This window comes from Lepisosteus platostomus, chromosome 1 (genome assembly GCF_059453375.1).
Source record: "Lepisosteus platostomus isolate fLepPlt1 chromosome 1, fLepPlt1.hap1, whole genome shotgun sequence".
Lineage (NCBI taxonomy): Eukaryota > Metazoa > Chordata > Actinopteri > Semionotiformes > Lepisosteidae > Lepisosteus > Lepisosteus platostomus.
In genome coordinates, this window is record NC_142611.1 from 51,645,206 (window position 1) to 51,670,952 (window position 25,747).

General features: G+C 38.1%; 2 protein-coding genes across 5 annotated transcripts in view; both read left to right on the plus strand.

Moving 5' to 3' along the window:
• tdrd7b (tudor domain containing 7 b) overlaps window positions 1-11,961 on the plus strand; it is a 41,202-nt gene extending 29,241 nt beyond the window's left edge. The window contains exons 11-17 of the mRNA XM_088631692.1: window positions 619-753; window positions 3,915-3,998; window positions 4,517-4,651; window positions 5,363-5,477; window positions 5,786-6,242; window positions 8,343-8,503; window positions 9,570-11,961. Of these exons, the coding sequence (XP_088487818.1) occupies window positions 619-753; window positions 3,915-3,998; window positions 4,517-4,651; window positions 5,363-5,477; window positions 5,786-6,242; window positions 8,343-8,503; window positions 9,570-9,790 (1,308 nt within the window). The 3' untranslated portion in view covers window positions 9,791-11,961. The remainder of the gene's footprint in view (window positions 1-618; window positions 754-3,914; window positions 3,999-4,516; window positions 4,652-5,362; window positions 5,478-5,785; window positions 6,243-8,342; window positions 8,504-9,569) is intronic.
• A 5,021-nt stretch (window positions 11,962-16,982) lies between these two features.
• The window catches only part of tmod1 (tropomodulin 1), a 34,569-nt gene continuing 25,804 nt past the window's right edge, over window positions 16,983-25,747 (plus strand). For 2 of the 4 annotated variants that reach the window (XM_088631711.1, XM_088631733.1), the window contains exons 1-2: window positions 16,983-17,158; window positions 24,334-24,518. In XM_088631711.1, coding sequence (XP_088487837.1) covers window positions 24,399-24,518 — 120 coding nt within the window. In that variant the 5' untranslated portion in view covers window positions 16,983-17,158; window positions 24,334-24,398. Of the gene's footprint in view, window positions 17,159-17,216; window positions 17,316-22,950; window positions 23,030-24,333; window positions 24,519-25,747 lie in introns of those variants that run through there. The other 2 variants (XM_088631718.1, XM_088631724.1) reach the window with 2 other exon arrangements.

Genomic DNA, 25,747 nt, shown 5'->3' on the forward strand with positions numbered 1-25,747 from the left:
CCTCCAGCCTTTCTCCAGTGGAGTCAAGATTAAATGAATATATGTAGGAATTGTTCAAAGGTGATTTTAACTCTTAACATTTGCCAGTTTCTTTTAAGAGTTTCAAGTTGGAAAGCTGTTTTTACATTCAATGTAGCTTGAAAGTATTACTTTACTGCATCAGTATTAGCATTTTCAAACAATCTACCTTTCCTAGCAGTGCTCTGGTTATACCATTTATTGTAATTGATCATGTATTCAACTTCTAGTAAAACTGCAAGTGTCCTCTTCTGAACTGAACATTTTGGACATTTTATTAAAATAATAAAGTAAGGATTACTTACAAGACCTTACTCTGCCCATCTTGGTTGTCCTATGTGTAAAGTCCTGGCAAAAGTGCTAGGAAGAATTAGATTATTTTGTATTTATGTGCATGTTATACTACCTCTAGAAATGGAGCTTGCAGTGTGTGAATAAGACATCTTAACCCAGTTTGATGTGTACACAAATGTTTATGATTATTTTATCTTCATTTTTATCAAGTGCTGTTCTCAAATTAAAAATATCCAGGAAGAACTGAGTAAACCATTGCTTGTGAATCTACCGATTTTATAGGTTTTGCTTCATGTTTTTTCACAGGTCAACAGTGTGTATATGAATGTTGCTGTGACAAACATTTGTTCTGATGGAACCATTTACTGCCAGTTACCTTGCCGAGGTCAAACCAAACTAAGTGAAGTGCTGGAGAAAGTGGAGAAATACTTCCACTCCAAGGTAACTACTGGATTCAAAATTGCTATAGTATTTGTACTATAGCTTGTTAACATAACAGATGTTTTTAAAAGTAGTGGAATTGCACATAGTTACCTGGTTCTGTCTTTTAAACTTATTTTCCTAACTGATTTAGAATGGGCTCCAGGTGATTTTCATGTCTTGGCTCATGGCTTTTGTACCTCGTGAATAGAAATGAGTGTAGAAGAATAAAGCATTGGTAGACTTCTTTGTCCAACACCTTTAAGTCATTTGCTTAATGCATCATAGACAACACATCCCTATACCAGGGATTCTGTGCCAATTAACTTGTGGTGCAGTCATTAAGTCGCATGCCACAAGTGTACAGGAGGTCACAGGAGAGCACACTGGCTGATAAATCCCATCATATCTTGCCCTAGGTGGGAGCTCAGACAGTGTCACTGCCTGGGGAATCCCAGTCACAGACAACTAGTGATCTGACCCAGGCTTGGTGCTACGTCATGTCACTAATCATAAAGCTCATATTTGCAGTATGTTCAAGCGAGTGCCTTCATCATTTTAGCTGCTCAGGAACGCCATAAGGGTTTGTTTTGAAACTACTTTCTTATCCAGTACTGAAAAACATTCTTTATAGCTTATTTATACTTTAATATCTGCCAACCATGGGAAATGAGAGGATGAATAATGAAATACACTGGATAGGCATTGTTTTCACACAATTACACTGAATGAAAGTAGTTTATGGTTTTGTTACTTTGTTCTATTAGTAGCACTGTAATAACTTAGTTTCAATATACTGTTCAGTACTTTATTAATAAAACTAATTCAGGCAAATAGGATTGTAAATTATGTAACATGGTATTAAACTATGAAGTTCCTAGCATTAGCTTGCCTTTGACACCTCTAGAATGCTTTTCAGCCACAACTAAAAATGTAACAGTGCTAACATGCAATGTACACTTTTTCAGACAATATGCACGTAAGAGAAGATGCACACATGAGGCAATGTGAAACAAGACTGAGGCCGTAGTTAGATTGTTTGATGTAAATATTTGAAGATCAAACTAGGCAAACATGTTGCATTGTCTGTGCTGTATAATGGATATTTACAGCAAGAGGCACTGAAAACACTAACAACAAAGGATTCAAGCTGGATAGACCCAGACATTTTCCTGGGTAGTAAAGGATGGCATAATTCGGCTACCAACAGTGATCCATATTGGTACACATGGTAGTCTTACCAATACAACTACATATACTAGTACATGCTTTAGTGTTAAGGAATGGTTGACCGCAATAAGTGAGTTTGGATCAATAAGAATGTACAGAAAAGTTTGGTCGATTTTATATTTATTGGAGTATTCTTATGGACAGCTGGAAGCAAGACCAGAAAAAGATGTTGGTTATGCAGTTTATAAAATGATACAAAAGGTGTGGTAATACAGCTACAATAAAGCTAAAGGTGTTAATGTATTTTAAGCAATATATGCCTGACACTTGAGGGGTCATGAAGTTTTTATGTAATTATAGTTGGCAGAAAATGTGGGATGTAGTGCGCCTCAGCTATTTTTGGATCAAATGGGTATGGTGAATCTCAAGCTTGCTCCATTGTCATGACCTGTAGTGAGGTCAGATGGAGATTATGTTCCAGTATATCCTAACACCTGATTATGCAGATTATAATCTTGAGTGGCACTGAGCCTGACCTAGTAGCAGAGATAGTGTTTTTTGTTTTTAAGTGTCTTTTTTTTTTTTGTCAATGCAAACTGCCCTAGGAAATAGAGAATACATTTTTAACAAGGGGTATTGCTGGGAGAAGGCAGCTGCCACTAAAAGACCGGTCATGCTGGATTTTGAAAGTTAAGAATTGTAAAGATGTTTAAGTGGGAGAGGGGGGGTTTCTGATTTAAAACCTGTTTCTTAAAATATCCTAGAAAAGAGGTACACCGTTCACTTGTCTGGCATAAACACAAGGCACTTGTCATTACACGTGGTCCCTGCTATATGTCATTTTGCAATAAAGTTAACCTAAAAGTTCCCCACACTTCATCCTTTTTCAAGGTACTGAAAGCCAGCACCATGGGTGGCTTGTTGATCATTTTTTGCTCTTCTTGAAATGAAAAAGTTCTTGTGATTATGAATTATGCCACGACATGAATGTTTGTACCACTACACTATGTTGTGGAGATTTTTGAATTTGTTGGTTTTGACAAGACCACAATTCAAAAAGAGCTGGATGGGTTTTAGGTATATGCTGGTTTGAACTGTAATCAGCTTGGGATATGTTCCCAACATGTTCTTCATGGACATTAATTCCCCTTTCCAAGTCATTCTGCAGTAAATTGCATTATTTGAGAAACATAACCTGGGATTATAATGGGACCCTCCGTACTGTATTTGTTGCTTCTAGTGGGCACACTTCTAACATATTCTATAGTCTACTGACTTATGGGTGGGGTGGAGGGGGGAATCTCCTTCCTTGTCATATGGGCAAAGGTTACACACTTAGTCCCTAATGAATATTGGAGACCTCCTGTGCTTGTTGTTTTCAGCCAAAGATTAGATCATTCAGAGCTCCATTTCTGTATTTTAAGCATGAGTATGGTCCACTTCGGTTAATAGTGAAGTAAATGTGCCATTAACACAAATTCCAGCAGTATTTTAAGGGTATGATTAAACTTGGCACAGATTGAGATAATAGTACAGTCAACTTAGTTTGGGGTTTGGTATTTACTTAGAAGTGAGTACTGGCTGAAGCAGTATTTAATTTAAAATATAGGAAACCAAACATCAGGGGTCTCTCTTAACCTTTTTTTTCTGTGTATACAGTAAGTAAACATTTGAATTTAAGTAATTAAGCTCCATGATTATTGCAGAATCCGCCTTTATAGTAGTAGTTTTCAATTCTAGTCTTCAAGGGACCTTATGGTCTTCTGGCTTTCATGAAGATGAAGCAGGATATTTTCAGAAACCTAGTTCTGTGTAGAGAATTGCCTAAAGTCTTCAGTTGGTAAGCTTAGTTGTGAGAGAAACCAGATAATGCATGTTCCCCAATGACTAGGATTATAATTCCCTTCATTATGGTGTTTTTATTACGGTTTAATCATCTGTACTGCGACAGCCAACTTTAATTGAAAAGGTAGGAAGCTTCAAGCAAAAGCAGTAACAATTTATATTGACAGATTTCATCGGAGGCCTTGGTCTCCAAACCCTTCTGTGGCAAATGGTGCTTGGCCCGATATAAAGGAAAGTGGTCTCGAGTGGAGGTGAGCTCTTTATTCATTGAGTAACTCAAATCATTACCAAAGCAGATTAGCTTTTTGGGGCGTGCCAGCAACAGGCTTTTGTCCCTGAAAGAGTAATCCAAGAATTAAAAGAAAAAAAAGGGCAAATATTTATTTTATGCCAGGCTTATAGTCCTCTTCAACAGCAAATTAAAGTTTTAAAAAGGTGTGGCACAGCTATTCTAAAAACATGTGCATCACACATCAGTCTTTCAGGAAAGACCTGATTCCATTGGTGCCTTTTTATGTAGGTGTAGCTATAAATAAACGTGATGTTCTAGAACTAGTTTCCAAATTAAGTAAGAATTTGAGAACAGTATTTTTTTAAGTAACCATAACGCTTAAGGCTGATATAGTTTAATGATCTTTTCAGTACTGTAGAGGTGCCCATTATATATTTGGTCATACTGGTTGTTAGGCATCATGGGCAGAATGTAGATGAGAAACCAATACCTGGTTACCTTCCATGTCAGGTGTGCTAAATGTTTTCACCTTTTTAGATCACAAATCTGCATGGTAGCCGTGTACTGGACATCCAGTTTCTGGATCTGGGAGTTCCTGCATCGGTTGAGGTGATTGAACTCCGGGAAATCCCACCTCCTTTTCTCCGGGAGCTTGTGACAATTCCTCCACAGGTCAGCCATTAAAAGTTTAAGTGCAGACAAAAAGCTATTTAATTCTGCATTCAGAGCTCACTGAATAAAACTTCCCTTTTGTTTCTCTAATACAAGTACTAATGATTTACTGCTCTAACATGAGAACTTGTACTTTTACAGTAGGTAAAGTGCCGACTTCATTTAGACTAACCCTGTGCATTGTTCTAAATGAACCCAACTTCTTAGCATGGAGAAAAGTGTCTTAAGCAGTGCATGCAGATTTATGAAGATATAAGAGAATGCAAGGCATAAAACATCACTAAAGCACTAATTTCTACCTTTTTGGTTTTTGCTAAATAAACAACGTAGGTCTCGGATATACAGCATTGAAAATGAAATTCACAATCTTTTTATGAAGTCTGCATTGCAATTAACAGTAATTTCTACATAGCTGTTGATGCCAGTATTGATGGTCATTTACATGACTGAATCTGCCTAGTGGGTTAAATCAACATTGTATATTTGTAAAAGTCCAAGATGTGTAGTAACTATAGAACTTTTTTCTACTACCATCTTTCATGGGTTTCTGTAAAACTAAGTTTCTCTTCTTTAATGTGTTTTAATTTGGCTTCAGAAGTGTAAATTGAAAATAAAGACTGTATACAGTACCGCATTGGTATAGTTTCTGCCCATGTATGAGCAATCTTCCAAGAGAGCCACCTGGCATAACCCCCATTATGTTTATTCCAGGCAATGAAGTGCTGTCTGGCTGATCTTCCTGTCAGTGTCCGCTCATGGACCCCTGAAGCAGTTCTGTGGCTCAGAGACAGTGTGTTGAACTGCACCGATTGTAGCATAAAGGCAAGTGTCAGCAGAAAAGTTTAGTTGTGGATTCAAGAGTTTGAAAGTGTTAGAATAACTGGTGACTTTCAATCTCAGTGCAAAGTTCTTGTAGAGTAAAACTATTTTGATTGAATGCATGAAGCCTGACTATATAAAATACTGTACTTAAGCAAGTGTGCTTGGAGCCTGATGAATTAAAATGGTTTTTAGTTCAATTCTTTTTGATCTGTTATGCAGTGCAGACACTTTGTCCTAATATGCCATTTTCAGAGCAGTGCATAGTTGCATTATATGTATTTTCTTAAGTATTTTTTATTGTTCTCTAGGTAGCCAGAGTGGACGAGTCCAAGGGGTTGATCCATATCTACTTGTTCCCCTCCAAGAATTTTTATGACATGGAGGGTAGCATTAATCAAAAGATTGCTGACTCCAGTCTGTGGAAGCATCAGAAGGATGTGTTCCTCAGCAGCAGCTCTGTGAGCCCAGTCAAGACCAGCTCTGAATCAAGCAGCCCCAGCCCCAAGAAGTCCCAGCCAGAAGCTGGGGACCGCCTAAGCCCCACTTCCTCCCTGCTCCCCCCTCTATTAGAGCTGCCACAGGTGGGGCAGAATTTGGACATCTTTGTGTCGGTGGCCTGCCACCCTGGGCACTTTGTCTTCCAGCCCTGGAAGGATCTATATAAATTGGTGGTCCTGATGGGGGAAATGATCCTGTATTACAACAAAATGGAGGGGAAACCCATTCCTGTTGAAAAGAACCAAATATGTGCAGCCAAAGTGGAAAATAAGTAAGTTGGACAAATGTGGAAATGTTTATCTTCTAGATAGAGATTGATCGATAAGACTTTATTGATCCTGAAGGGAAATTGAGGTGTTACAGCAGCCCATCCCAAGACAAGCAAAAACAGACATCAGAATAGACTAAAAATTTAAAATAAGTACAGCATGTGTGCAAAATGTGGATAGGTATACACTGATTGAAAGTACCATAGTACATTAATGCAGTGTCCAAAAAGTATAGTGCAACATGCTGTCCATGGATGTGCAGATGAAGGGCTAACCTCTGTCCTCACCCTGGATGGAAACAATTAGTGATGGCAGTGGTTTGATAATTTCAGGAGTTCTGTGAACAGCATACATGGACCAATTACTTTATTAGGATATATGTAATAGTTTTTAAAACTTAGTATAAAACCTGCAAGTTGGATTTGAACACATTTGAGCATCACCTAATCGGTGTAGAATCACTATTAAGCATTGTACTGCTGAATACATTTTAAGCTTGAGATTAGAGGTCTCCTGCCACAATTGATCAGTTTATATTACATAAATCATTGGCTTAACTGATCACAACAAGCGTTTCATATGTTCAGAAATTGAACTGATGGTGACCTGCTCCTGGGCCAGGATTGGAGACCCATACCCTAGGCCTACCCTCAGATATGTATTGTCAGCCAATACAGTTCCATACAGAAAACATTTTACTTACTTTATTTGTTAAAGTGGAACTACAGTCCCAATTTCTAAGACGGGTTATTAGATCTCAGTAACAAAATAAATTCATTGATGTTGTAGAGTTTTACAAAATGCTTAATTCGCCATCATTAACTTTGTGAAAGTACTGCATTCAAGTTCCCATGAATTGAGATTATACTGCCCTTCCTGCTCACTAGTCACCATAATGAATAATGTAATGTAGGAGCAAATAAGTAGAGGTTATGCAGCATTTTACTAAAGAAATGTTCCATGGTCTGCAAGCACAGTTAACGAGGAGGTAGTATTTGTCAGCAAAACAGTCTCGAAATCAAGAGCAATATTTCTATTGGATTAAAAATGTGCTCACAAGCTTGCTTGTTCACAATATAATAAGGCTCCAACGTGTCACCAGATGTTTTGTTGCCTCGTTCAGAATCCAACAACATGGTGCTGTGCACATCTGGAAATTGTCTGTTTTGTGATGTAACTTGAAAAACCTCCAATTTACTGTGTACATTTCACTGTTATTGCGAGTTTATTACAGACCATCAATGCTGATGCTTTCTAACCCCAAATATAAATAGCATTGCAGTTCCCTTTTAATCTGCCTCACCTGTGCAGTTTTGTCTTGATGCAGAAGGCTGATCCCTTTTGAAAGTATACAGCTCTTTTAAAAAAACAAATACAAATTATACAGCTGTTCTTGCTTTTGCTTCAGGATTTAGCCTAACCTTTTGCACTTTGTGTTGAATTGTTAATTCTTTCTCACCCCTGAGCTTCCATAACCAACCTGTTTAAGTGCAGTGTGACTTGAATTAAAACCACCCACAATTCATTGTTCTCATCTACAGACTGCAGATTTCATTACTATTAAGTTTTGGATTTAAGCACACTAGAATTACAAGCTGCTAAAGCTTAAATTCTGGCCATCTTCATATAAGATCTTTCAAGGCGGAATGCAGTGAAAATTGTGGCCATTAAACAGTTACTCAGTATGTTAGTTCCTTCTTTTATTACTTTCACAGGATAGCAGTTAATCTTTAACTGTATCTACTTCAGTAATTACACTCCTGTACATAGTTCAGGAGATAAGTGATTCCATTGTGATTGCAGTTGGAATCATGTTTCAGTGAGCACAGTTTGAAAGGCTTTTCTCCGTCCGTTGAGACCTAACATTATTTCCAATACAAGGACTTTAGCAGTATCCAATCCTGTTTTTTTTTTAATGGGATAAACCTGTTTTGTTTATGCCACTCGCAAAAAAAAAATCAGTTAATAAAAAGTGTACTTATTGCTGGTAATGTATACATTTATAGTTTAGAAAAGACCAGACTGAATTTACAAGACCCATGGATAACCTAGTAAATTTAGTCAAATGAGTTTAAAGCTCCCAAATGCTTTTTGTTTTCCAGTTGGCACCGTGTGCTTGTCAAGGGGATTCTGACTAATGGTCTTGTATCGGTATATGAGCTTGACTACGGGAAGCACGAGCTGGTGAGCTGCACAGTGCTCCAGCCCTTGATCGAAGAGTTCAGACAGCTTCCCTTTCAGGGGGTCAGAGCTCAGCTGGCAGGTAAAAGCAGGAGGGTGTGTGGCCAGTGTCTGCTCTCCGTGTTCTTCCAGGGCAATAATTGTGGTGTTTCCCTGGTGCCTTTTGTTACTTTGAAATGGCACATTGTACAATACCAGAGAAGCTTAACGCCGAGTTTTGCTTCTCGCACAAATACACTGATTTTTACATTTTATGCAGACTGCAGTATATGCATGATTACTCTAATTTACTGGATGTTCGACCTCATCACCCACTGTGAGACTTTATCATCCAGTCTAGTTTAAGATGAATAGCTAACAAAATCTCATAGTATGATGGGAAGATGCTTATATTGTTTTAGATTAGAAAAACACCTAGGTATCGGTCTTGCATTCTAGGTAATGGCTGTCAGATTTTTGTAGTGATGTGTACAATTATAAAATTTCTTCATAATTTAAACCATTAACCTCCTAAATTGTCCCAAAATTGTAAATATTTCTTAATTTTTTTTACATTCTTACATGCTGAATGTGCAACAGTGTAAAGCTGTCTCATGATTGAGGTATGATAATCACTTTCAGCTTTGGCATCAAAGGTCTTCTCCAGTATTTTAATAGTAAACCTATGACCATTCTTTGTGAATTACCAAGATAGACTTGAAGTGTTATTCAGACAGCAGAAACATTGAATCAGATGCTCCAATAAATGCCTTGCTGAGTAAATTGGTCTCTCAATTGGTCAGTCACTGTAAATGAGAATTCCTCAACTGGCTAATCTAGTAAAATACTGCATCTCCAGTATACAAAAGGTATGCCCTCTAGTGATGAGAATATTGTAGTACAAAGTTATAGTTAATGGAAACACCAGGTTAAGATGCTTCAGATGAAGGTGGAAAATAAAACTGCAATGAAACTCATTTTATGGAGACTGGAACAGTGAACATCCAAAATCATTTGGGTCTAACTGTGCCATTACTTAACCCCCGTTCCATGTTTTAAAGTGTGTGATTTGTGGTTAAAATAACATGTATAGATAATTTCTTGCCTAAGGGAATCCAGGGCATGTAGTACATAGTGCTTGACTGTTTATCAATTTTTTTCTATTACAGGAGTGAAGGAGAGGCAATGGTCAGAGGAGGTTTCCATTGTTTTTCGAAACCACGTGGAGAAAAAGCCCTTGGTAGCTCAGATAGAGGCTATCCATGAGGGCGCCAACCCCTGGGAGAGGAGAGTGGTGGTCTATCTAGTGGACACAGCACATGAAGAAAAGGATGTCTGGGTGCACGACCTCATGTCCGAGTTTGCTGAGGAACTTACAAAAGCTGCATAGTGTCATTGGCAAACCTGGAAAGAGTCTGCTTTTGTGGTAGATCCTAAATGGGCTTATAAAACCTTGTGAGTTGAGAGTTCTGTAGATCATAATGTACTGCACAAGGTGAAAGGTCTTAAGAATGGTCTATTATTCACATGCTCTTGACGCATGTGTTTTAAATGTTTGATCATGAAACAGCAACTTTGTTGCTGAACTACAATGAAGTCATGAGGACAACAGCTGCTTAACCTGCTCTAATTTGCAGGGTTCCTGTAGGTTTTAGAAGCATGTTTAAATTGCAAAATACAGCTGATCGAGTGACTTATCCACTTTATTGGTTCAGTCAAGTCATTAAGGCTTTCATTCCATCTCATCCCAGAATCAAACTTCATATTGTGGGACCAGGGCTACCTACCTGCTCTAGACAAGATTTCAAAAGGTTTTCTAAGCCCACAAACCAAATGTTCAGTTGCCTGGCTCTCCTAAAATATTTTAAATACTAAGGGGACTAAATCGTCTTAAACAGCAATAATTAAAAGTTTACAGAGTTCTGCATAATTACATGCAAGGTTTTGCAGTTATCCAGAAACATTAATTTCTTCACTGTAATCCACATTTTTGGTCCTTTTGTTTTATTTAACTTAGAGTAGCAATTTATTTTTCACTTTAAATTTTTTTGGACATTTTACGGAGTTGCTGCACCTTTAAGGAAGGTATTTTGAGTTTCGCAGGTTTGTGCACAGTGTTTACATGTTTAACTAAAATAAGTTTGATTTTTTTTCTCATAGAAATTTGAGCAGTGATGTGACAATGGCTGCGTTCTATCCTAATGTAGGAAATGTCTTGACCAAGTTGGCTATTTGCTGTATAATCTTGTGTAAGATTACTTTATTTGCAAATGTCTGGTCAAAAGTGCAGATGCAGAGTATAATAAAGTTAATTAAGGGAGAGGTGTGCTGCATTTTACTTTATAAAGGTTTATAGTATTGTTTTTGTCTATAGTAGTTTTGAATATTGGTTGTGCAATTTTTCCATGATAATGGAAAACCGGCTATTACTAATGAATGTTCCTCAGCTGAAAATGAGTTTGATCCCAAAAACTGAAGTAGTGTATAAGTCAAGAGTGTTTCCTCTTGGAACAACTAAAAACTCTCATTTAAGAACTTTAAACCACTGAGGCAGAAATGGAGTGCATTTCAGAAACTAGTGAGATTCACTCTTTAACCAGGCTTATTTTGGTTGAGAGTGTGGATATACCAACTGTTAAAGTGTACAGATGTATCTCTGGATATAAGCATCAATATAGCTAATAAGTAACATTTGCAGTAATTTTTTTGACTGCACATCTTTTGCCGATACTTTGATTCATGAAGATATACTATGTGTAGATGTATTTATACACTGGAGGCAATAGACCAAAACATATCCTTTAAGTTAAGAACTGGATAATTTCCTACTTTATGCTAGTTATACTGTGCTCATAACTTGCAGAGACAAAGTAATTTCTTGTAAAACAATGCAATGTTAGTGTTGTCTGGATATTTATACTTTAAGTTTTTCTTAAAAATAAGACTTTTTGGAAGTGCAGTGGAAGCCTCTAACTATAGAGAGGCCTTCAAAGGTTTCCTTTTTCCATGTTTTAAAGGATTTAACTCAACATGTCCACTAGTTGCATGGACCTTGCTTCTTGAGAAAATGCTTAAACCCACTGAAGTATGGTTGTTTTGTATGTGTGCAGTCCCGGAGTCCTTGTTTAGATGGGGGGGGGGGGGGAATCGCACCAAGAAGCTCAAGCTTGGCTGGGGTTTCACCACCCATGTGCTATTGCCCACGCACTTCTAAATTCAGTCATTTAATTGACCCTATGCTAATTGCTGTAATACTAATTACCCCATCACTATAAGAACCATCTTTACTCTCTGCCACATGTTTATCTCCTTTAGATTGATGGTTAGAAACCATATTTTCTGTAAAATTTGAAATTACAATTAATCAAAGTGTTAATTGTAGATTAAGTATATTTGATAGCGACTAGAAAAAAAAGTTTTGGAAATGTAAATTATGCCTGCAAAAATGTTTTTTTTTTATGTGTTCGGGGGGGAAAAACTGCTGACTCCCGGATGAGTGAACTGTTGTGTATTTTCTCATTAAGAAGACTATCTCCATTAAAATGTCTAAATCGAAAGCAATATATTGGATTAAGTGTATTAACAAGCATGCTCCTTTACAATGTAATAGGGCCGCTTCACGTCAGCATTTTGTTGCCTCGTTCTGAATTGCAGACCGTTGCTGTGCATACATGGAAATTCTTTTATGCTGTAAATTGGTAGTTTTATAACTACATTTGACTGTTGCTGTGGTTTGAAATAATGCACTCATCAATGCCGATTCTTTCTAACCCTAAAATATAAAAATAGCATTGCAGTTCACTTTTAATGTTGTAACAGCCTACACTTGATCAAGTATACACACAAAAACTCCCAATGGAGCATGTATACCCTTTAAATATTAGATTGTGCCCATGGAAGTGTGAAATTCTAAATCATTTATCAAACTTTCCCATCAGTTATGCCTGATATTGCTATTTACAACTAGAACTCATATGGTGGCCTCTAGTGGCAGGTATAAAAACCTGCAACCCTAAGGGGATCTGCCACAAAAGCTGTTACTAAAACAGATGAGATTGCATATCCTACTAGGCTGCTACTAGACCTAGGTTTAGGAACACTTGCTCTAACCTCTCTTCAGCTGAACAGAACCCAAGCTAGATGTACTCCCCATACAGATCATTTGCCATTGCCGTATACTACTCGTCTCTCCTTTCATTAACACTCCCCTGCACTGCTTCACTGACAACCGAGAGATCCTGGAACCACTGGACATGCTTTCACAGCAGTATGCTGAAGGCTAATTTTAGGTTGGTATGTTGAAGTCTGATGTGTGAGAGCTTGCCCAATCAGGGTAAGAAACCAATAATGTAATGCAGGTTACCACCCCAAGGTGCAAGGAAAGTAACTGTTTCACAACCTTGATCATCAGAACATACATTTAATCGCTCATTACTTCAGAAATCAAGTTGAGTTTTAACAATGCATCCATTCCCTGAGTTAGTATGGGCTCCGACTTCCACTTCTTTACTGTACATAACCCAGCTGACTGTAGGAAGGAGGATGCCACTCTTAATCATTCAGTGAGCACACAGAATTCCCATTTATATTTAAATTCATTTTAAATGTAAGTTACATGTTATTTTAATTCCAAGGTTTTAGAACCCCCCCCCCCCCTCTCTAAGCACAAATTATAGTAAATGCAACACTGAAGAGAGAACTGTCTTTTACCAGATGTATAAATACTGTACATTTCATTACATTTTACTATGCAGTAATACACAGTAAAAAAAAAAACTTCAGTGCTTCCCTGACATAATGGCAAATAAAGCTTATGGTTTTGAGTGGAAAAAGCACGATGATACACAGTCGGAGTATCAAACAGATACGGGAGGCTTTGCATAAAGTTTCATTTGTGCTGTTGCGTTTTGCATAACACAGGGAGTGGTTGTATACTGTGGACATTTTGTGGGGCAGGTGCGTATCTTGCATATCAACACCCTTCAGATATTTTACTGCAGTAAAAATGTAATGCGCTTAATTTCTTGTTACTTGTAGCCCATGGCAGTCATTGGCCTGTGCAACAAACTCACCTGGTGAAGAAGTCCAGTACTTAATAATGTCCAAGATGGAATGAGAACCAGAAAGACAATGCAGCAGCTGAGGATCAGGGCTGTCTAGCTTTGCACTCCCAGGTGTTCGGATTGAAGTCGAGATGGGAAATGCACTTGTGTGGAAATCCTCACACATGTATTTTACAGAGACAACATGGCCAGGGAATCTGAGGTGCTGATTTTGGCTTTAGAATTGCACCTGAAACGTCCGAAGATCCAAGTCATAAACCATGCTGTAGAGATGAGGTCAGGGACTGGAAAAGACCAGTAGATTGCTGATAAGTTCACTTAATGACTACACATGTGTTGGAGCCTGTGTAACCAAAATCAGTCGCAGGTATTGCAAAGCATGGTATGACATCTGGATACTGATTTCAAGCAGAACATTGGAAACCAGGTAGGTAAGCTTGGGAAGGAAGCCTTGAAGTGTGAGGGAACTAATCAGCAGGTCATGGTTATGCCATTTCACCATTTCCAAAAACCTTTTTACCTCATAAGAATATATAGGACATCTGAGTGATCAACAACCCCACTCTGGAGCCATATTTGTGCATCATATTTTGTAGGCTTGTTGGTAGTGTGATTTTAAGTCTGAAGCCATATCACCCTGCAAACTCACAACTGGCAGCCCACTGAAGCTCAGCAAAGGTGGGCTTGGTCAGTACCTGGATGGGAGGCCTCCTGGGAAAAGCTAAGGTTGCTGTTAGTGTTAGTGGGGCCAGCAGGGGGCACTTAACCTGTGGTCTATGTGGGTCCTAATGCCCCAGTATAGTGACGGGGACACTATACTGTAAAAAGGCACCGTCCTTTGGATGAGATGTAAAACCGAGGTCCTGACTCTCTGTGGTCATTAAAAATCCCAGGGTGCTTCTCGAAAAGAGTAGGGGTATAACCCCGGCATCCTGGCCAAATTTCACATTGGCCCTTACTAGTTGATTGGCTTCATTAGTCTGCTCTCCTCCCCACTGATAGCTGTGTGGTGAGCATTCTGGCGCACTATGGCTGCTGTTGGTGGTGGTGGAGGGGAGTCCCCATTACCTGTTAAGCACTTTGAGTGGAGTGTCCAGAAAAGTTATATATATATAAGCTATACTGTAAAAGTGTAAGGAATTATTATTTTTCCCTGGTGGTTGCTTTATTAAAGGCCAGGAGGCTTTTGACCCCTACCCCCAAAATGGGGAGGAATGTGTTCTTTTCTGCCGTTTTTCATGCCTTGTTTGGTCTTGTCAATGTGTTTCAGCCCCCGTACAACTCGGCAAACACCTCAGTTCTCTTCTTACCTCGAAGAGCCCAGAGGCCTGCGAATATTGACATTATTTGGGTGTTTGACAAACCCCAGGTAGCCACTTCCATAACTAATATTTACACACACACACACCTTTTTTCTAATCAAATTACCATCTAAATTTAGGTTTTAAACCAGGCGCTGCACACCCTATTACAGTTCGTACTTTGTATATATATTTATATATATATATAGTCCCTCGAATTGATTATTTAAAATTCAGAGACCCCAGATTTTTTGCGGGTTAACATGCAATTTGAGTAATATTTTTTAGCGAAGTCGGTGGTTGACATTCCATTAAAAAGCACGGGGAGTTCTTACTAGAACTTTACAGAAATCTTTTCCATTACAAAAAATATATCAATGCACACAATATATCAGCTAACTTAAGTTTATAAACCACACTTCCAGACATCCCAAGTCTGCCGGAAGTTCCGGGAGTCTCTCGGAAATCGGCGTCTCCTCCCTGACTCCCGCAACTGATCCAGAATCTCCCGGAAATCGCCCCCGCTTCCAAATTTTCTCAAATCTGCTAAACAAGCTACATCTCTGTACAGCGAAAGTTTGCAAAGAAAGTGAGATTATTGAACTGGACTGCTGAGTTATAGTGTATTGCATATCTATTATAGTATCTATCAGCGAATTATTTATATAGCTGTGATTTTTTTCCAAGGCCCCCACACCTGAACTTTTTTAAAGTTGGGATGTCTGCAATTCATATATCACAAAACAAACCAAACAAGAATTCAAACTAATCACTGCCCATACAGCTAGCATTGCATCGGACACCCCATAATACTACACGCCTTGCGCTCAGACTGCATACAGTAGACTATCAGAATCACATTTAATCAACACAAAATAAAAATAATAATTCATCTTGTAATACCTCTCATTTTTTATAAATGGTTAGGAACATTACAGCAAGATGTTAAACAGATTTAGAAAGAGAGGCAAACGGAACACATTCACCTTCGAGTTCTGGCCAGCAGGAGGCAGAATACCCAGCTGTGAACGTGTAAGATAGCGTCCCAATACACAGCGCCTCCTAGAGGCGCAACCAAGTTAGTCCTCCACCCTACATTTACCTGTTCCTCGGGTGACTGCGTCGCCGACAGCAATTAACCAATTATCTACAGAATCAGTAAGTGTATGGTGGGTGTAGGGCATGGTGCAGCAAGCTCTAAACCGGGACCTCTTTTCTAAGAACTCTTAGTTCAGATGTGTACTAGATTTCTAACCCTTTAATTGGTCATGTCTTGTCTCTAAAACAAGGATAAAGGAGACACATTGACAACATGACAATCTGTTGGGAGGGTGCCTCTGTTGAAAAAACTCATATTAAACCTCAACTGGAGTTTGCTATAAGGCTTGAGGGAGGCACTTGTAACAAATGGAAGAATATTTTAGGGTCTCATAAGACCAAAATTATCCCTTTTGGCCTGAATGCTCAGCGATATGTTTGGAGCATGGATGTGGAGGTATCGTGCTACGGTATGGTAGATGTTTCACTGTGTCAGGGCCTGGAAGATAGATTCAACATGGATGCAGCAAAGTACAGAGGAATCTTGGAGGAAAACCTGCTGCAATGTGCAAGAGACCAGGGCCTTAGGAGAAGATTCATTTTCCAGCAAGACAACGATCCAAAACATGCACTGGAGTGGCTGAAAAACTAAAACAAATGTTATGCTGTGGCCCAGTCAAAGGCAGGACCTTAATCCAAATGAAAATCTGTGGCAGGAGTTGGAAATTGCTGGTCCCCATCCAACTTGAGCAACCTGAGCAATTTTGCAAAGGCAAATGGGTACAAATTGCAGTGTCCAGACGTGCAAATCTGGTAGAGACATACTCAAGATAACTCCTGGCTAGAATTTCCACTAAAAGTGCCTCTACTAGGGGGGGGGGGTGAATAATTATCCAATCAGTTATCTTCTGTTTTCAAATGTATCCTTTAGGAGGATCTACACTATCGAATTTTATTTTCACTTTGACGTTATATAGTGTTTAGTACCAGTCAATAGTACAAATTACCAAATAAACCCATTTAAGTCCAAATAAATTGATTTATACCAAATAAACCCATTATGATTCAATACTTTCACTCAATAAAATGTGAAAAAGTCCAGGAGAGGTGAACACTTTTGAAAGTCACTGAAGTAGCTTCTCCAGCTAGCGGGGATGACATCACTTGACGGGCAGTTCAGAGAGGAGGAGGGCTGCCGGGCTTATATCTGAGTTCTGTCAGCGACCTGTTTGACAGTGTGGGAGCCGAAGAAAAAAAAAAACTTTGGTACAAAATCAGCAACTTCTAACACAGCAGTACCACGCCGAGTTTTCCCTGGGATTTAATCTGTTTCGTCAGGCCGTTTCCTCGTTAGAGGTAAGACCTTTTTTTTCTTTTGCTTAAAGTCCTGCATTTATTGTATGCCCTTTTCCTCGGCGCCGAAAAGAAACCATATCTGGGCAAACTATTCAGCTGTCACAAAGCAGGACTAGCTCTGCTCTCTATAAATAGACTGGAATACTCAGTGGAAGAGGTAAGCTATCGTAAAATCACCTCCTTTTTCAAGACGCTTTGATCAGTGGATTTCTTCAAGGCATTCTTTTTTATTTTGTTTGGGAATAGTGATAAATGTGTGCAATTAATAGTTCCCGAAATTAGACATTGGTAGCGCTGTGAAGTGGACATTATTAATGTTAATTATGAAAAAGAAACGCGGCATGAAACAGAATATACTCATGAAATTATTTGTTAAAGGGTAAAGTTTTATTTTTGGAATAGCTAAGTATGTGATATTTGAATGAGTACGTTGCCGGCTTGCAGAATACTGAATTTCATATAGCGACAAAGGTGCGTCTGTAAACCAAACGGGTCTGCTAAATGAACAATGTTGTTTTCAAAAGATGGAAAGACAGGCAGTGCGGTTTAATTTGGAAGATATTATGGAGAGTTGTATTTTTCTTCAAAGTGTAAAATGTGCGTGGGTTTAGAATGTTAAAAGCACTTTAACCAAAGTGAATTTTGGAATTTTGTGAAAAACACGTGTATGAAGATGTCTTGAAATCATACAAGTACTCTTAGAAGAAAGGAACCAGATTTTGGATTTGACTTAGCACTGATTCAAACGCAAATTCATGTTCTTAGAAACTTAGAACAAATGTACATTAGCAAAAGTACACCCTTTCACTGTGTATACCAATTCCAATTTATACAAATAACCCTATTGTGCGTTCTGCATTGCATGTAGAGCACATATCTCGTAAAACATTAAAGACGTTTATGTGGCAGTATGCCACACATCTTGTAAACTACACCTGTTGTGTCACCTCTGTTGTTGTTGTTTTTTTGCCTGTTTTGTTTCCCAGCACAGTATTTTTGAGGAGTATTTCCAATTGATCTGTAATAGACACTGAACTAAATTATTAATTTCAGAAATAAAACGAAATATCATTAAAGACACTAGGCACACACATATCATACGGTATATTGCGATTAACATGTCGAGGATCAGAAAATATAAAATCTTCATTCTGTTTAGTCGAAACACTTTCAACGTACAAGAGTTGCAAACAACTTCATCGATCTTGAGAATGCAGCAGGAATTGTGCACAGCCGAAATCTGTCTGTACAGTTTTGAGCAATAAGTGGTTGCGACTGGATAGTTTCAGCAAGCCCTGATTTACGTGAGCTTTTGTGAGATCGCTGAATCTCTGGAGCACTATTGTATCGGACAAGACATGAAAGGGGAACTCGATGCAGAACTGGATCCCAAACTTGGATTCCTTACACAAGCACCTGTGTTTTTTTCCCCTTCAAAATGTATATTTTCTGTAAGTAAACCCCTCAGTCATGTTACTAAAAGAATGAAGACAGTGCAAAAAAAAAAGGAAACGCGTGCTTGTAACAAGTGTTTGAACACACCTGTTGTAGAGGAAATTCAAGAATGTAGTACCGATAAAAAGGCTGACATTTGTAAGTTCACGTTGTTTTAATTTAAAGTTTTCAGTTTGTTTCCCATTACTGCCCTCAAATAGCGGCTGTTCTCTTTAACCCTTTAACACATGTTATCTCCGTACTCTCCCTGTAATGATGAGGTAGAGACTAAGACAAGCTAGAGACAAGTGTCTCTAAGTTAGCTTTTCCCAACGTAAACTGAAAACATCAGCAGCTTAGCTTCTTCCCCAGGGTTCCTATTAGGTGGTGGGGTGATGGTACCTGCTCAGGAATTTACATGCTCAGCCTGGATTTTTTCTGCCAGCCTCAGTGGTTACAGAATACCTTCTAAACTTGACGCTGGTAGATATTACATTACATATTACATTCCACTTTTTGGCAATAATGTAACATTTGAGGTCATGAAGGCAATGCTTTCTGTAATATTAGTCATCAGTTCTTCCCATGCCTATCCCTAATTACAAATAATAATTATTGAAGCTCTTTTGCTGCCAGTCTTGTGACAGAGTAGGGAATTTAGAATAACTATTTCTTCCTCCTGCGTTTCTTTGAATAAAGAGGACAGAGGAACAAACACATATAGATACTTAGATATAAATCCACAAACACCCATGAATTTGAGTGTGTCCCATGAATTGGGTTAGGAACAGGCCTTTTGGCCCAGCAAGAGTTTTTTCTTGAAAGAAACCAGAGTATCAGCTGTGACAGCATGGCTGGACTCCAACAACTCTTTGGGTAAAGAAGTGTCTCCTGCTTTCAGATTTAAATGCACTTTCATGTAGTTTCCACTTTGGAAATTTAGAAAAGAAGTGTATTTCTGCGTCATAACGTGCTACACAATAGTACCATTAATCACTGGTCATATTGCTTCAGGGTAAGAAAAGTAAGAGAGTTTGCGAAACCAGCTGGGTCATAATTCAGAACAGGGATAATTCCATTAAAAGGGCAAGGCATGAAGCTGATGTTTGTCTAGACTTTGTATTCTCAACCAGGACACAATTCATCACAGCAATCATTCTGATCCAGGGTGTCAGACCTGTAATTTAGCTACAATGTGTTCTGGATTTTATTCTGACTTCAGGCCTTGGTTTACTTATCTCATTTAGACAAATATAAGTTTTTATTCAAGTGTTCCTGTCCCAAAGATGATTATTTCTCATATCCAACTCAGTCTGTGTGATTGTGGCTTGAAAGCATTCGTGGAGTTAGCAAGAAGTGTTAACTATCCAGTTAACTGAACGATTAAATCCACTAAGAACAGAAACCAAAATGTACTGCGCAATGGATAACCTACTCCAGCGATGACTGACCAGCAGAGTTTTCATAATGACCTGGGGGATTTGAAGACCTTATTCCCCAGAAATGTTGGATGGATATATCCAAACACCCAAAAGAAATATGAAAACAAATACTTGACATACAGGAAGTATGCTAGACAATATAAAAAAGAAAAAAATAATTTCTTACTGTAGCATATAGTAAATGCCCAAATTAAGGGGAAAGATGGAAAGCAATTCGGTATGCTATATAAAAATGGTTTAGCAATGAAAACCAGAGAGTAAATATAATATAAGCCTAATATAGATCTATATGTAGTATAATATAGGTCTTTGTATACTGTTTATAACTATATTTATAATATGGGTCTAGTATAGGCCTGGCATTGGAGGAGAATATAGTTAATAAATTCATTTGCATAAGTTAGGAAAAAAAAGCTTATTTCAGTGGTAAAGCTACCAAGGCTATTATGCCTGTTGGGCCTGATGACATGCATGTGAAGCTGGGTGAACCAGTAAATTAGGTCGCTGGTCAGCAAACAGACCCTTGTGCATGAAAAGGTGAGAAGCCCACAGGCGACTCAGGTAACTTAATATTGCAAGTATTCAGCGGAGGATAACGAAATAATCTGGATGGGAACCAGTGATCACCAAGCTGCTACGCAGGACGCTTCCTGGACTCTGTACAGAGACCTTTACTGGAGGAGCCACCTGGGAGTCCCTAAATTTATAATGCTATGTAATGATATTTGCTTTTGCCAAAGAAGTCTGTAAAGTAGCTCGGCACACTAGAATATAATTTCTGGACCGTTCACGTGGGTGGGAAACTGAAGGAGCATTAGGCAAGGCAATACTTAATCTTCTCCTTTTTCTGCAGCTCTGCTGTCAGCCAGATATACTCCTTAAGAGAAGGACACAGGTGAATTCGTGCAAGTGTAGCGTGACATAAAACTTTCACTAACGCTGTTCATTTCGCACTTTAGTCGATCACTGCATCTTTAAAGCAAATAATGAAACCCACTCATGCTCTTAATGAAGAAGTTCAGTATATTTTTGTTTTAGAGAAAACATGTTGACTTAGTTCTTGATTGCTTCATTTACTTTGTCTGGTAGCCCAGCTTTAACTATTAACTGTTCTTTGTGTGATTGATTAGATTATTTTTAGTATAATGCAGAGGCCTCACATTACAGAATAGACACTTTCCTTTGAAAGAACACATTCGTTCTGGAATTGTGTGCAGTAGTTTAGATGAATGTGGATTAATGGCTTGTTCTGTTCACTGTTACAGCAAGTCTCTTTTGTGTTATAGGGCTAGGAGCCATGTCTCTGATTTGTTGTTAAATGCAAGTATGTCATGCCTGCTGGTTCTGTACATCCTCCAGTTTGAAATAAATGCACAGCACATTATATATTTTGGGGTAAATTTACTATTTGAGGAATAAGATTTAGAAATATTATGCTTGTACTGTATATGCTTGTTGTACATTTACAAAAAATAAAAAAGTTCTGTTGTTAACGTTGTGCAAAACTGCAATGCACAAGTGGAATGCATGGAACACTTTTTCGTAATACAATAATAAACCAAACAATTTAAAGCACATTAATTATTGCAATATTGAGATGGATTGTGCAAACAAAAGTAAACAAACTAGTAAACAAAACAAAACAAAAAGCGAAAGAAAACTTCACAACACAGAACACAGGAGACCTCAAGAGAGGCAAAAGAGCAGTTGACCTCTATTAATGGAGTAATATGTCAGCGTTGCTTAGTGAAAGAATAATTACACAAAAAATGATATATCAGTCATTTCAATTCTGGTTGTCAAGTTTTGTTTCTCATCGCTGTAAGCCTCAATAATGTGAGGGATGGGAAGTAAAAATATTGCCACTATTTGTGTACTATAATAGGCTTTAGATTTAGTTTCCACAGAAAATTGTAATCTATAGCTGTGGAAAAGATTGTCCTGTCCGCCAAACCCTCACAAGTCATGTCAATGAGAGAAGGGAGATCTAACACACTAGATTTGACATTCTGTCTGCTTAAACATCACCCAGACCTAAAAATCAGATCTCTGTGATCGAATGCCTAGAATATTATGTGGGGCTGTTTCTATTTACCGTTTTAAGTCAATCAGTTAAGAAAAGCAAAGCAGGCCTTTCCTTCAGACCTCTGGGTCTCAGGCTATCTATTGTTTATCAAGCCTCAGGGCTGCTCTTGTCATTAATCTGGGGGATAATGCATTCAATAGGATAAAGATAGTTTATATGTGATTGCCTGTTCTATTTTGTTCACATAACACATTATGGAGAGACACCACATTTTTAGAATAACTCTGAATTAGACTACAATGGGTCACAAGAAATTATAATCAAGAATGTACATTTTGTTGATTTGGTATACACTCTAAACCTGGCCTATATTATTACTACTTGTCACGGAAAACACGTTCATCAGCTTACTGTAGCAGCCTTGCAAGCTTTACAGTCGTCTCAGCACGAGTTCTTATATAGTTTTTCAGAGTATTGAAAGCTAGTCCTTTCTAGCTGTCTGGCAAGAACATTCTGATTTACAAACTTTTTGTTATGATGTTCTTTATTGCAGTATTACGTCTTAAGTTGGCATTTTTTTTACTGACCTATTAATCCTTATGCTGGTATATTATCCTGGGAGTCAAATTAAAACACACAGTGAGTATTTGAACCAATGTTAATGTTAATGCTCCTTTTGCACCTGTGTGGGTTTTGTGTTGAGCAGGTTCCAAATGTACCAAGGCAAATTCCTGTACCTGACACGTACTGGCGAATAAAAGCGATTCTGATTCTGTTGATCTCATTTAAACATAAAAATGTTTTTCCTCTGTGGCACTAATAAGCTTTCATAATTGTAGTCACATTTTTGCATTTGCTTCCTTTAAAGGTATCCCAGTAAGATTCTGATATGCCAAAATAAGGTACTTAATATTTGCATGTTTGGCATTAACTCATCTTGCTTGAGGCAATTGCAACCGAGGCCATAAGGTGAGGATGGCTAAAACCCCTCCCCCTGCCAAAGGCATTAATAAAACATTGGACAATATACAGAACATGGACGAGTCACAGCACAGTCACAGTATGCGCTCACGGTACGAAACATGTAGACATTTCAGTATATAAACACATGACAAGTTCAGACCATGTGCGAAAGTACGTAATATTGATTATAGATGAGATCATATTTGCAATTAAATCACATATTTGTTGTGTTTAAATGTGATAATTTTGTGTTTAAATGAGAATCTGATAATACACAAGATAGCACTGCTAACGCCTCTCACCAGCAACAGGACTCTCTTCATTAATGTATTGTTCTTTTGGCTACTGCTTGTATGCCATCCTGCAATTGTTTTCCATTTTGTGCAGCATTCCCGTATTCCTTTACATTTCTGTGCAAATACTGTCTGTTTTCTTTCCCTTCAAATGACACATTTTCTGCATTTTGTTGCTTAATTCCAAATTTAAATGTATTTGATGTAAGCTTAGGCTATTAGCTTTTGAGTTTTTTGTATTAACAGTTTCAACAATCAACCAACAATAAGAGTCACAGCAAACTAATATCAAGTAGAAGTCTTTAAGTGTTGGTAAATCCGTTGTCATTTCTGTTTTTCACAGAAATAGTGAAAGAGGCACATGTTTAACCCAGGAATGCTCAGTTGCTCAATGATCAGAAGGGTGTTCTTTTCATTTATACAGAAGACATTTTACGTGCTACTTTAGATCAATTCATTTCCACAATAAGGAATGTGACAATATTCTTCTATTATTAAAGACAATGCGACTTTGCATGAGACAATATTATTGTATACATATTGCAAGGTATTAATTTATTAGCCTTTATTGTTCACAAAGTAATTATCATGTTTTAAGACAATGTTATCTTGTTTAAACACAAAAAGTGTCGAAACCACACTTTTCTTTTCTCCGCGGTGCAAATAAGCTTCCATATGAAATAGTAAATTTAAATGAACGTATCTATGATTAAGAACTCAACCAGAGCACACCAGTGACTGGGAATCACTGATCAAGAGGGATGTTGTTCAGCTTGTTGTTCTTGGAGACTAGGCCTGAACCTGAACCATTTTAATGTACAAGGAAGGAGACTCTGTCACACATGATGTATTTCTGAAACAAAATTTAAAATAATTTACTGAATAAAGAACCGTAGCAAGAAATGTGTTTAAGGTATTAATGCTGTGTATATTATGTAACAGCGCAATACTGTATATTGTCACATGTCCTTTTCAATAAATGCTGTTTTATAATATGTGTCATGCTTCTCTCTCCAGGTATTTGTCTTGAAGACACTTTTGTGGGAGAGAAGGCTTTTTTGCCTGTGTTTTGCCCCTCTGCCATGTCATATAAGAAGGAACTAGAGAAGTACCGGGATGTGGATGAGGATGAGATTCTGAAGAAGCTGTCGGAAGAGGAACTCCGGAGGTTGGAAGATGAGCTGGAGGAGTTGGACCCTGATGTGAGTCTGTTGTCGGCTGGCTGCATCTTGGTCTTTGTTTGTTGGATAAACGGGGTGCAGTTGCTGTTAGTTTGTTGTTGTAGACATGAATGTGTCCCCTATATGCTGTGAAATGATATTTCCTAGGAATATTCAAAGTGGCACGGTGGCGCAGTGATTAGCATTGCTGCTTTGAGGTGCTGGAGCCCTGTGTCCAGTTCTGGATCTAGAGGGCTCTCTGCATCTAGTTTGTATGTTGTCCCCTTGTTCGTGGGGTTTTCCTCCGGGTGTTCTGTTTTCCTCCCAGAGTCCAAAGACATACTGGTAGGTTAATTAGCTTCTAGTTTCAATTGGTGCTGGTGTAAGTGCGTGTGTGTATCTGTCTGTGTGTGCCCTGCGACGGACTGGTGTCCCATCCAGGATTGTATCCTGCCTTGTACTTGTTGCTTTCAGGGAAAGGCTTTGGCTTCCCGTGACCCTGCATTGGACAATTGGTTAGAAAATGGATGGATAAATAATCCAATATATTTTATAGGAGGAATGCTAAAAATGTATTATTATATATATGTAAAACGTAATCATGCATTTTCTTTTATTTACTGTATATAGTTTTTTTATGGCAGGTTAAATTAGACTTCCTTTTGTATCCAATAGCATTTTCCTTGATGATGAAGGGTTAAAATGTATTAAGAAATGGGCAGTGAAGGACTGGGTTTAAAAATTGTCCTTGTCATTTAAAGCACACAACAACTCAATTTTTCCAAGCTTTTTTTCAATTTACTGTACATGTCTCAATAACAATAGGTTTATTACTGGTTGTACTCTATGCAATACTGAAAAGGTAAATTGGTTTATAATGTTTAACACCTTTAATTATGCGTAGTGATAACAATTGGATACATTTTGTTTTGTGTGACACAGCATTTTTGTCTATACATTTTTCAGCCCCACTTTTCACTGTTTGTATGTCTTTGTGTCCATATTCTAAAGCATCAGGCAATTCATTGAGCGATATATTCCGATATGTCAGAGTTAGAATGTGATTTCATTGGCCCACTTGGGCTGATCCATATCAATATGAGCAGGTGAGGATAGAGATCAGGGCTGTTGAATATGAGGGATCATGCTAACTGTGTGCGTTAATAAGCAATTAAGTATAGAAACTGGGATTAAGACAAGTATTTTAGTGTGAAGGCTGTAGTGTTGCCTTTCTTACAAGTATGGATGGTAACATTTGAAATTTTGCCACA